The sequence below is a fragment of the Falco cherrug genome, chromosome 2 (genome assembly GCF_023634085.1).
Source record: "Falco cherrug isolate bFalChe1 chromosome 2, bFalChe1.pri, whole genome shotgun sequence".
NCBI lineage: Eukaryota > Metazoa > Chordata > Aves > Falconiformes > Falconidae > Falco > Falco cherrug.
In genome coordinates this window covers 71,041,490-71,054,070 of record NC_073698.1, presented here as the reverse complement: position 1 = coordinate 71,054,070, position 12,581 = coordinate 71,041,490, and the positions used below count along the sequence as shown (strand labels likewise).

At 35.2% G+C, this 12,581-nt stretch overlaps 1 protein-coding gene across 1 annotated transcript in view; it reads right to left on the bottom strand.

Annotated features, from left to right (window-relative positions):
- Positions 1-12,581, bottom strand: part of VWA3B (von Willebrand factor A domain containing 3B) — a 74,019-nt gene that overhangs the window by 16,884 nt on the left and 44,554 nt on the right. Inside the window, exons 22-24 of the mRNA XM_055701463.1 lie at positions 9,752-9,870; positions 6,887-6,937; positions 4,474-4,690 (exon numbers count right to left, since the gene is read on the bottom strand). Coding sequence (XP_055557438.1) covers positions 4,474-4,690; positions 6,887-6,937; positions 9,752-9,870 — 387 coding nt within the window. The remainder of the gene's footprint in view (positions 1-4,473; positions 4,691-6,886; positions 6,938-9,751; positions 9,871-12,581) is intronic.

The window sequence follows — 12,581 nt, the reverse complement described above, 5'->3', positions numbered from 1 at the left end:
CTTCTTCTGTTGAAGACAATGCATTAAACCACATGAGGTGAAGAAGACTTTGTTTATGTCTGCCAATACATGCTGCATTTTTAAATTCCCTTTCAAAGAGATTAGGTTCTGTACTTTCCTACTATAAGTGAGAATGGATAGGAAGACTATCCACAGCTCTCCATGTATCTTGGCTCTGACTGGCTTTTCACAATCCTGACACCTCCAGAGCCAACCAACCACTGATTTTCCCAGGCTGTCAGTGCCAACAAGGCCATTTTCTGCAAAACACAGTTCCTTTTTATAAGAGAGCCTAACTTTTCATAGCTACACACCCTCTGTCCAGCAGGTTACTTCACTGATAACAATAGAAAACTTGACCAAACATTTCTAGGTAGTTACAACATTGTTGTTATTGTGCTATTTGGGATGTTTGTTTTCACTTATCTCCCTAAAGAGACAGAAGAACAAAGGCAGCAGATGCCAAACTGTTTAGGAAACACATGAATGCAAAAAAAGGTATCAACAGACATCAATCAGTGATCCTTAAACAGTGAGGAAGAATGAGGAGTGTAAGAAATAGGACAGCAGGAAATAGAAGAAACTTCCAAGGGAGATTCAGAATTTCCATTCTTGTAAATAATCAAATCTCAGCTATAAATATTTAATTAGGAATAATTAAATCAATTGTACATGAAATATATTTTTCAGAAAGAACAAGACTCAGCAAGCCACTAGAGGTCCCTTTCCACCCAAATAAACATGCTTTACAAAACACATTATGCTTATTAACTCTTTTAAGTTATTTTTAATCACATGGTGACCATTCAGCAGGGTCACAAACAAGCATAAGCCTTCCACGTTCCAGCTCATCCTAAGGGAAACACAGTACTTTTAGAAGTATGTTCTTAATGAGAGTTAATCCTTAGTAATGAATGCAGCTTTATTTCTCTGCAGAATATGAAGTCCATTCACATGCAGAAACAGAAATATTTAGTATGAGAGGAAATGTTCTCCATCACTCTCAAAGGCCAGATTATAACACTGGGGGAAAAAATACTTTACATGAAAATGTTACAGCCGTTAATCGAACACACCCAACTGTCCTGGAAGCTATCACGCTTGGAGAACAGTAATACCATGACTTCAGTATGCCTGAGGTTGTCTAATATTAGAGAAGTGGGAAGGGGATCCTAAATAATTCCTTTTACCAGGTGACATCATGTTGTAAACAGCTTTATAATTCAGTGAGAAAAAAAACCTAATAAAAAATTATGGCTGACTGTTTGCCTGACAATTTCAAAATAGAAAACAGAAACAGTATTTTAAGTCAAAGCAGTTACTTCTTAGAAAAAGCTAAAGTAAATGATACATTCCTCATTTTTAACATCTTTAGATGAAAGCTGAGTGCCAGACTGAAGAGAAAGATTTTTGTCAACCCATGCTTAAACTGTACAGCAAAAGGAACTGAGTAAACAGAGTAAAATACAGTCCACAATTAGCCCTCCAATTAGGCAATCATCAGTGTTCAGTGTTTCATATTTTGCCTGATAACAGCTAAATGTGTTGGCTCATTTCCCAAGGCATTTGCTTCTTGCCTCACTAGAGGTCTTCAGTCATCTCAAGGCCCTTTGCAGATGAAGGTCTACTTCATCCTCTTCCAACATGGCACTGGCATACCCTACCTTTGACAGGCATGTACAAACATAGCAGCCTGAACACAACTCCTAGAGAATGTCAGAGCACACAGGGAGGATAACCAGACCATCAATTCAGTTGCAGGCTTAAACAACAAGCTCCCATAGCAAGAACATCCAAAAAGGATTACTAAACCTTTTAAGAATTTGTGTAGATAAATAGGAAACCTTGAAAGTGGATTTTATATTGAATTTAGTGAAAGAAAATTAACAAAAAAATTAAAAGTCTGCTTTGTTGAATAGACTTCCAGGATAATTGTGATTTTTCTACCATCTCACAATGACAATTTTCATTCAGTGCCGTATCAGCTATTTCCTTCATGCAATATATTTCAGCTGACAGTTTATTTTTTTATACCCATTTTGTAGAGAGACATCACAGTTGGAAAAATCTCTGACTGCATTTTCAAAAGGCTCCCCATTTTTTTTCTGGTTTTTTTTTTCCACTGTTTTTTCAACCACATAAACAGAACTCTTAATTGCATCTGCATTTCTGCTTCTCACTCTTAAAGCCTTTCAGTTGCAGATTAGCAATTACTGAGGATGGTGCTGTGATTAGGCTCCTAAAGCAGGTTGACTCAGGATAAGTGATTGCACAATGTTAATCACATGTGTCTGAGAGCACACATTGGTTGTTTCAAAGCAACAGTAAAATTACAGTCACCAGATGAAACATGAACATGCTTCCGCTGCTCTTGCATTGGGACATTATATGCCAGAGGTAAATCAATAGTCCAAAGAAATGTATTAACAATCTAATATTTTCAGACTGAAGTAAAATTAATCAAGATCATCTGGTTTTTGAAGACATTAAAATGTTTCCAAATGTACAGTGTTAATGGAAAAAAATCCTTAAAAGCCATAGAAAACTGAATGAATATGATCCTTTCCATAATCACTTATTTTCATACATGGCCTGTGCTATCGTAATATATTCTGTTCAATTTAACACAAATAATTTTGTATAACTTATGTCATAGTATGTAAAAAGCCACAGCTCATCATGAAAACTGTTGTTGATCTTGGTGAAATGAGAGGTATATCTCAGTCAAGGAATATCAAATAAAAGATTTTTGGTATACTCTGGTGAGCAGAGAATATGGATACGTGGCATAATTTACAGTTGTAAATTCTAATTGTACATTTCCATTCATTGCTGAGAAGTCACAGTATAGGTTTGTACTGTGCTTATTTGAGTTTCACTTAGCTTACCCCTTCAAAATGATGTATTTGTGTGTGTGTATATATACATTTGTATACATCTACATGCATATGTCAGGGCAAAAAAGAACTATTATGGTCATTTGATTATTTTTCCTACATAATACAAAGAAGAGGACTTTCCTCAGCATTCACTGTAACTAGGCCAATCACACCTTCAAGTTCAAAGAGTAGTTTCCCTCACTCAATGATATAAAACAATGAACAAGAAAATTAATATATTGATATATCAGCTTTACGATTAATTCTCAGTTTGTTTTTACTTATTTTCCGTTAGAACTTAGAGGTCTGAGAAAATATTTTCTTTCTTGTTAATTTCCTGGAAAGCTTAATTTAATATTATCATAGCACTACTCTACCTAGACTGCCGCTCTCTAGAGGCAGCAGCACTCCCAGTGAGGTATTGTTTGCTGAAGCTTTTAGATGAAAAAAAATGAAAACAAATAAGAGAAATGGCTTGGTTTTTTTCAGAGGGAAGTACTTTGAATTTCAAAGCATCAATAGTGTATACAGAAACCTTTCTATTAGGGAAGATTCAATCGCTTCTAAAAACTTAAAAGTCTGTTTATCATTTCCCTCAGAATTCACACTCATATCCTGACAGTAAAACCATTAAGGTAGAATCAATTCATTTTCAAGAATGTTCTGAAAGAGCAAAAATAATAATAGGAGAATACATCATTGTGACCTAAGGTATGTTTTCTAACCATATATATCACCACAGAAAAAGCTAAAATGAAAAAGTATATTCTCTCTCCCAATAGGACAGCCTAAAATAATTTCTTAGCCTTATTTTTATACTTCGTGCTTCACATATTTCTGTATGCATTTCATTTAATCTTTCAATAGTAATCCAAGTAAAATCAAAATTTCATCTGAGGGATTATATTGATCAAAAATCAGCAACTTCAATCACAGTATCAGAGTGGCTAGACTGCTTTCTGCTAATCTATTAATGGTGTAGAGAGAGCACTCTGTAGGTATCTATTTCAGAATGAGCTCCAGATGCCACTGATGCCATTCAACACTGTGAGATTAGCCATCAGTTCATGTATGCCTACATTTTATGGACAGCTAAATTTTAGGGTCTGAATATGAAGCTGAATCCAACCTCTTCATCTTTTCTCTTACAATAAAGATACCACAGAAAATTACAGTGAATTACTCCAACATTGCAAGACCTTTTAGTCCCATTTATCAGATATTAACCCAACCACAAATCTTATGTCATAATTGCCTTTAATATATCTCTTCTTTCTCTTCTTTCGTATATACCTCTGCTGTCAGTGCAGAGGAGATAAAGACACTTTGCTCAGAATTGTTTCTGAGACGCGGCTCAATTTCTGTGTTTTTCTCATCTTCAGAACTTCTGCTTCCCCAGTACTTAAAAAAAATCATTGAAGGCTTGCTCTCTTTTTAACTACCTTCTTTCCTCTATCCATTTGTATCACGCTAATTTAGCATCACATTAAATGCCTACTTTATGATGGTAGGTAACATGCCATACTATAATCATAGAACAAAATTATTCCAGAAGCACATACTGAAGAGAAAAAAATCCCTTCCAATCTATTACCTTTTTGTTGTTCATGTGTGACTCTGAGCTTTTCTCAGTTTCCTTTTTGACAGCTTCCTGAAGATCAGAGGCTTGTTGTATATATTTTAATGCTGCCAGTATCTCATCTTCTAACAATACCACATCTTCATAGGAAATTGGCCATCCCAAATTCTCTAAAGCCTCCAGCAAAGCTTTTTTATGCTGCATATATTGGACTGGCCCATCCTCCTTAAATCTTAAAAAAATAAAATACAATTTAAAAGATTTGTGATTACAAGTAGGAAAAATTTTAATTTTAGCAGTACTTTACAAACAGAATCCCTAAGCACAAAGGCAGAAAAAAAAAACCAGCTTCACCCAGTCTATCTTCTTGTGTTTCATCCAGCTACTGTTGCGTTCAGTCAAACAATCACATCTGGCTTAACCGTATCTCAGAGAAAGACACCTACATGGCAATTCACCTGGCTGGGCGTAGATGTTTGGTGCCAATTTAGAGGTCCTAGAATACGTAAGGCATCGATAAGGAACTTGCAGATACAACTGAGAAATTGTGGAAATCCCTGGCCCTTCTGGAGCAGCAGCTAGGATGAAATGGCAAGCATCTAGACAACATAAAATGGCACCAGACACCTACTAATTGGCCTGATTTGCTACATCAGTCTTGTCTGGTTGCATAAAGAGATACTCTCCTGCTGTTTATTCCTCTGTCAGTCCTGCACTGCTCAATTTCACTCAGTGATCTGGACTTTGCTCCCATCCATGGTTCAGATTATGTCAGTGTCCACTAGACTAGAGAGCCAATTGAAGCTACACCCTGAAGGTACTTATAAACCAAAAGATGAATTAGATACAGTCATCTTGTCAATAAACAGAGACAAACTGAACCCTCCAAAATCCAGAACAGGTAGAATTCTTCACATGTCCAATTGGAAATAACATACTTCTTTTTAGTACTCAGAAAGTAGCTCTTTATAGGTCTTCTGTACAGCTTTGCCAACATTAAAAAACAACCATGAAACCTAGAACGGGGGAGAGTATTTAAGTGTCTGTCTAACCAACACATGCAACTACGGTGATGTCTACCATCTTGCTCTACTCTTTGTCACTGCTTATCTCTCTACTCCTCTAGGAACTGCTTTGTATTGAAATTAACATGAATGGTATAGTTATTTACCTAGATTTTGTTCTGTATTAACTGAATTCATTATTAATTTATAATCAGTGTCAAGTTAACTTATCTCCTGAGTTGGATCTCTCAACTGTTTTGAACACAAGCACAATATTACCAATTCTCTAGTAAATTTGAATCTCCCTAGTAGCTGAGATAACATTTTAACACACACTAATGAACCAGAAAGCTCCTCAACCGATTGTTTCAGGACCCCTGTGACCAAGTTAGCAGACTTTGTTTATTACTGTCTCCTTCCAGATCACCAGTTTTGAAAGTATGTTGTCATCTTTTTGTAATACATGAACATGACCCAACAAATTTTAAATTTATAAGATAAATAGATCAAATATTTCCATTTCTATGCATCAGTATTAAAAAAGTTAATATGACCCTCTAGCAACAGACTGTACAATTGCTGGGACTTTTTTTTCATTATATACATAATAGGTCATATGTTACCAACAATAAAATATTTTGGATACCACCCTGTCAATTTTCTATACTCTAAAACTCATTGTTTCTCAACAGACATCTATTTCCTTCTTTTTAATTATATGCTGTTCTTTTGTTTAACAGCCTTCGCTTCCTTTCTGCACCAGAACTGGGTTTTAGTTCTCCTTATCAATGATAGAACTGTATTTTTTGCTCATTAGCTTAAGTCTTCTTAAAAGCATTCTAGTTTTCATGCCCATTTTACTGCCTAGGAATATTTCATGCTCATTCACTTTTCATTAATTGATCTTCACTTTATTCTCTGAAGTAAACAGATGCTAACCTTACTGATGTCAGTCCTGTCTATACAGTCACTAGTTTTCTAAATCAGTATACAGAAATAAGCTAGTTACAGCAGTACAAACTTCCAGTGTGATACACAGTTCCAGCACATGCTGTAGCGGTGTTTATTATACCTTTACAGACCAGCCACTGAAGTGCTTTTTACTGGATGAGAGATTTACCTTGATGCCAAAGGTAACAACATGCTGCCCCCCGCCCCAGCCCTGCCACTTGACACTGGTTAAGAATAGAGCAGCACCACACAAATGGAATGCAAGTTCTTTCCTTTAGAAAAAAATCAGCACTGCAGGAAGGATGTCCAGATTTTAATATTGCTCTGTATCACATATATATTTTTGAAAGCCGGGTATAGTTATGAAATATTTGAAAATAAAACCAGTTTGTTGAAATAGTGATTAAAAAGTATCAAATATTTATGACCAGCCTTTCAGAGGTAGGTAGGAAAACCAAAAGGTGATAGCTTACTTGTCCTTTTCCTCCTGAGATAGTGCTCTCCAAATCACTAGGTTTAGGCGCCTATTAAAGAAAGCAAAGCAGTTTTTGAGGGCATACAGTTCCTTGTGCATCTGATCATCTCAAAACTACCAAATAAACACTGTTTCTGAAGATAACTGCACTGATTTGTATTCCAAGAGCACTGTATCATCAGATTGTGTCCTTATCATTCAGCTATGAAATTATCAACTGCAAGAGTAGATGGAAAAACAGCATCCTTCATCAAGTAGCAGCATGACTGTTTCAGGGTCATAGAAGGATTAATGGCAATCGCTGCTGCTTCCTGCCAGGATTTTCTATGGATGGTTCGCTTCAGCACCAGCAAGCTAAATCAAATAACAACACTGATTAAATGCCAGTGAGATAAGCATAGTTTCTCCAATTAAACAGTTTCAGAAAACTGTAGCCTGAAGACACATGGAGAGCACTGCTAATTTTTTTTTTTTTTTCCTGCTATGATAACCCCTCAGTTGTACCATTCAGGTTTCTACTTCATTAAACTCTGGCTATGAAGAAAAACTATTGTCAGGAAAACAGATTATCTCAAAGTAATGCAGTTCTGAGATCTTTTAAAAGCACCACTAAACATTCTGCTTTTGCTTTTTCGACATCAATTATAAACTCTTATTAGGTATTCTAGCATAGAGTTGTCTCTAATAACATCTCAAACAATTAAGGCATCACTCAATTACTTCATTTCACACTATAGAAATAAACCTCTACCAATGATCCTAATCGGTGTAATTCTAGAAAAATTTCCAAACTTACTTTGGAAATAAAAGAACAAATTTATTATTAGGAAAAATTCAGATTGTAACCATTAGACTTTTAACAGTCTTGCCAGATTTACTGCCACATGTACAAAAAAGCCCATTAACACCAGATTTTTAATATGAATTTCTCGGTGATTCATTCTATCTACTAGAAACCAAATCCCAGCATTTTTAGAATGTAAATTACTTCGTTCATTATAATCTGCAGTCTCAGCATGCTCCACTGCCTATTTCATACTCCTAAATGTGCACACTCATAACTAACTCAGTTGTAAAAGCTTCTGGCTATACAAGATCATACACAGTTTGAAGCTTCCAGCATTTTTCTCCTTCAGTACTGGATATTCTTTTTGTCAGAGCACAAAATTTCTGCCCTCACTCCTTTTCTCCCTCTAAATCTGATGCTAAGGTCAATTGACATGTGGGGAAGCTATTGTCATGCTTGTTTCTGTTCTTGAAACCTGCATGCCTTGATGTATTGTCTCATCTATAGATGTCAGAATACATTTGTGACTAGTCACTATTCACAAAGCTGAACTGCAGCCTTTGCAAATTCAATTTACTGGAAAAGCATTGTGGCATTTAGAACAAAATAAATTTGACTGGGTTTTCTATCACATGTAGAGGAAAAGCAATGAGAACTCCTTTTTACACTGTCAACTGTAAGGATCTTCAGGCAGATCACTCTTCTATATACCTTTTTCACAGAAGCTGGGGGCTCCATCTTACTATTGTAAATACACTGATTCATTGACCTCTATGGGCAAACGTAAGTAAACAGTAGTCCCAATCACCAAAGTTTTAGGGAGACTGAAAATGCTGTCAGTAGAAGATCATCAGAATTTAACCAGAAAAAACCTCTTCTTTCCCTCCAATAAATGTAAAATATTCAACAGTATGGCACAGCAATGAAAAACTTGAAGTTTTATTCAGAAGTCATCATCAAAAATACACGACTTGAACCTTCTATCAAAACGATTGACAAGTCCAGATTTCTGAGTTCATCGTCAGCCTCATAAAAATAACATTGTCTCAGTGACACAACGCACAAAACCAACAGAATTTTATTCACTGGATTACATTAATATTAGACAAAGCAAGCAGCATTTGTAAATCATAATTCTTGATGTTTACTTCAAAAGATGGATACAATTAGAAATAGGAAATGGGAATGAAAAACAGAACTATTACATGCTTTAAAAAGAACTGGTATGATCACAGAGCTACAGAGGGGGAAAAAATTTAAAGGGCCTCAGTGGCATTAATCAAAAAACAAAGACTAAACACTTGACATCAAGGGTTTTGTGGTCATATAAAACAATTACATCTGTACATGTTATTAGAATACTTTCTGAAAAAGTTATTTATTAAAACAGTTCTAGTTGAAGGTCTCTTAAGGTTACTGAACAACATTAGCAGTCAAATAATTGCATTACTTCAAAAAAAAATGCAAATCTTAAATCAAGGAAAGAAATATCTTAGAGATTAAATAGCTTTGTCCTGTTTACTTCTGATGTGCTTTTACCAACATTTAATTAATAAGCACAACACATCTCTCTCAAGCAAAAAATAATTAAATTATCAATATCTTATAGGTGCCTCAGTTACATTCTTGCATCCCTAGTTAAGTGCTAGGCAGCTGGCAGCAAAAAGCAGGCTACTAATTTAAAACTCAGTCTATGGATTTAGGAGCTTAACTGTAAGTTAAAAGTCTGGCTAGCACTGTTTAGGGGAGATTCCTCCCCATGGATTGTTGTTGTCAGGTTTATTCCAAGAAAGTAAAAGATATTTTTTTTTCTCATTGAAGAAATATGAATATAAAAATATGTTACTTATTATCTCCTTTACCTGGTTTGGTGTTTTTTTCCCATGACCACCTTCTTTCATTCTGCTTTTTTTTTAAGCAAATAAACATTTCTCCTGCAGGTTGATGGTGGATTAAAGTGTGTTAATGTGCAGAATTACCAGTATTGAGTAAAGTGTGTGTGAGCAATTACCCACTACATAAGAAAAATCTTAAATTAGACTGAAAACATGATAAATTTCTGATAAGTAGACTTGCCTTTCATAGGATTTAATTGCTTCTTCCAGCTTGTCTTTATAGGCATCAAGATTCACTGCCTGAGGATTAATTAGCTTGGTCCGCTTCTTGTCATTGCTAACCTGGGCCAATGGTAACATCTATTACAAAATAAAAGACAAAGACTTCATTTATCATACAACTTTTCTTCCACCAGAGTAACTGAATGCCCATGAGTCCATGTCCAAGGATCAGAACAGCCAGAAGGAACACTGGAAGGCTGCAGAAAGAAAGATCTGAGAGCCCCAAAGTGTCAGAAGTAAGACTTATTTTCCAGCCTGTTAATAAAATCTTCTGAAATGAAACAATCCTTTTATGCAGAAATTGCAAATTAAGGTCGCTAACTACTAGTTGATTCTAACTAAATCAGTACTTTCAAACAACTCAAATAATAGAAGGGTAGGTCAGAAAGGAGACAAGCATGTCTAGAGCATGACCATCTTCCAGCTTGTGTTGCTTTAAAACAACACTCTCTTATACCTACTAGCATCTAATTCTAGCATACAGGTGTGATAGTTACTTATTTAAATATATTTAAGCTCTTATTCTAAAGGACGATATTGTCTAAAGAACTGGAGTGCTAAAGATGGAGAGAGACATTTTTCACTATCACATTGATCACCAAAAGGTAAACAAGGTTAGAGATTGCTCACTTAATTATAGTGAGTTTTATATAAATATAAATATTTACACTTATAATTGTTTATTGTGTATTTATACTTATATAGTTTTATTTATTTATTTGTTAAAATATTTATGAATATATAATATATATTTATATTAAGAAATTTATATTTATATATAAATATAAAACTAGTCTTAATTAACCACAATAAGGCTTAGGAACCCAAACAGGTTGGTCAGATCAGCAACATCAATACCTTTCAAATCTCACAATACAGCATCTACATAACTCAACTTCATTATTAAACAGAAAGTCATACATTTACAAGTGGATATTCAAAAGCAGAGAAAAGGGTAGAAAAGAATGACAGAGAAGAGAAAAGATGCCTTCCCACCTCTCAGTCCAAAGTCTCACCATCCTTCAGCCTCTTAAATTACTCAGTATTTTGTATAGGAAAAGGTATTTTATACATCAATACTCCAAAGATGATTAAAAACAGAAAAAATCCAAGAAAGAAATGGAGAAGATGGAGAATGTTACTCTTCAACACATATGGTTAAGTGGGACACTTCTCCAAGTACCTGTCTGAGATCCGGATATAGATGACAAAAAGACAGATGAGGTTCAATTAAAATACAACTAAAACTTCCTGTTGGGGGAATAAGGCCAGCAATCAGAAAAAAATCCAATAAAAAGACTCCTCTGAGAGCATTTGAGCATTTTCCATTGATGTTTTATTTGTGTTTGAATCATCACAGCTAGCTGGATTCTGAATTACTGTTGCATGACCATTTTTCCAGGAGCAGCAGTGTGACTTTATATTCCCCTCTCTTTCTGAGGACATCTTCACTCTGATTAATAAATCTGTGTCACATCACTGGCAGACCACATCAAAGCTCCTAATATTAAATTCATCTTAAGATCATTTGGATGCTAAAGTTAATGGGAACATGTCAGTGAGGTATCTTGCCAGAGACAGATGATGTAAATCTCTGCACAGAACTGTGAGACATGAAATCTGGCTACCTGTCATTTCCAGGTGGAGTTTGAAAGCTGAAAGGCAAGGAGCTGAGAGCACCCTCTTCCAGTTCCGTACTGCCATGGTTGTCGTCTGCTCTGCTACTCAAACCAAGTTAATGAAAATTCAGCAGGGCTTCACCATGTAGAAGCCCTCTCTCACATTCCCTTACAAATTGCCAGAGTAGCTCTAAGTACAAACAGCATCATTTCAGAAATGAATATTTAATACAGTTTATCAACTGCTTTGAATAGAAAATGAGGGACAGAAACATAAACACATAATTACCATACTGAAGAATAAAACCAGAATGGCATGTGTTCTTAGCGAATAGTAAGCTTGAAATATTATGCATACTTTGAAAGCAATGAAAACTGCTCATGAAGTCAAGTGAAATTTGACAGATTCAGCTGAAAGAAATCACAGGGAAGCTTTTTAGTGCCAAAATGTTTTGTCATTTTCTAAATTAAATACTTAAACTTTCATATCAAAATAATTCACTTGTTTCAAAATGGCTTTTCTTTCTAAACCAAAATTTCAGAATTTTAAAGACAAAACCAAAGTACGATAGCCCTAGAAAAATCTTTATTTTAGACCAAACAAAGATGTTTTTGTTGGCTGAATCTGAACTTGATTCTTTAGAGCAAAGCACTGAGTCAAAACACCATGACTTGCAAAGTTGTACTGAAGATGCCACAATCTGCAACAGATACTAACATGATTCTGTAGGGAAAGTTTGCTCCAGAACCATCATAGCTTAATTTAGACAAGCCCCCAAGCCATTTTATTTTTTTTTTCTAGATATGAATCTGAATGGTAGCTTAATGAATAAACCTCTTTGAAGTAACTCATGTGAAACTGACAGGTCACACAGAACTGAAAACAACAGGTCAGCCTCTTGTTAATGAACAGTTGTCATGGAAACCTTTTGCTTGCTGCATCTCCAAGGTGAGAAAACTGCTCATAGTTACTCCATCATCACTGCTAGCAAAGGCCAAAAATAAAAATTATACTATCCCCAGAAAAGCAAAGATCTCAGAAGGAAGAATGCAAAAATGTCTGTATATTTATTATCTTCAATGAAGTATTCTGAAGTACTAGAATAATTCTTAATCAATTTTTAAATGTCTCCTATTCAAGCTATATGTCTAGGCTCAGAACCTGTTTTC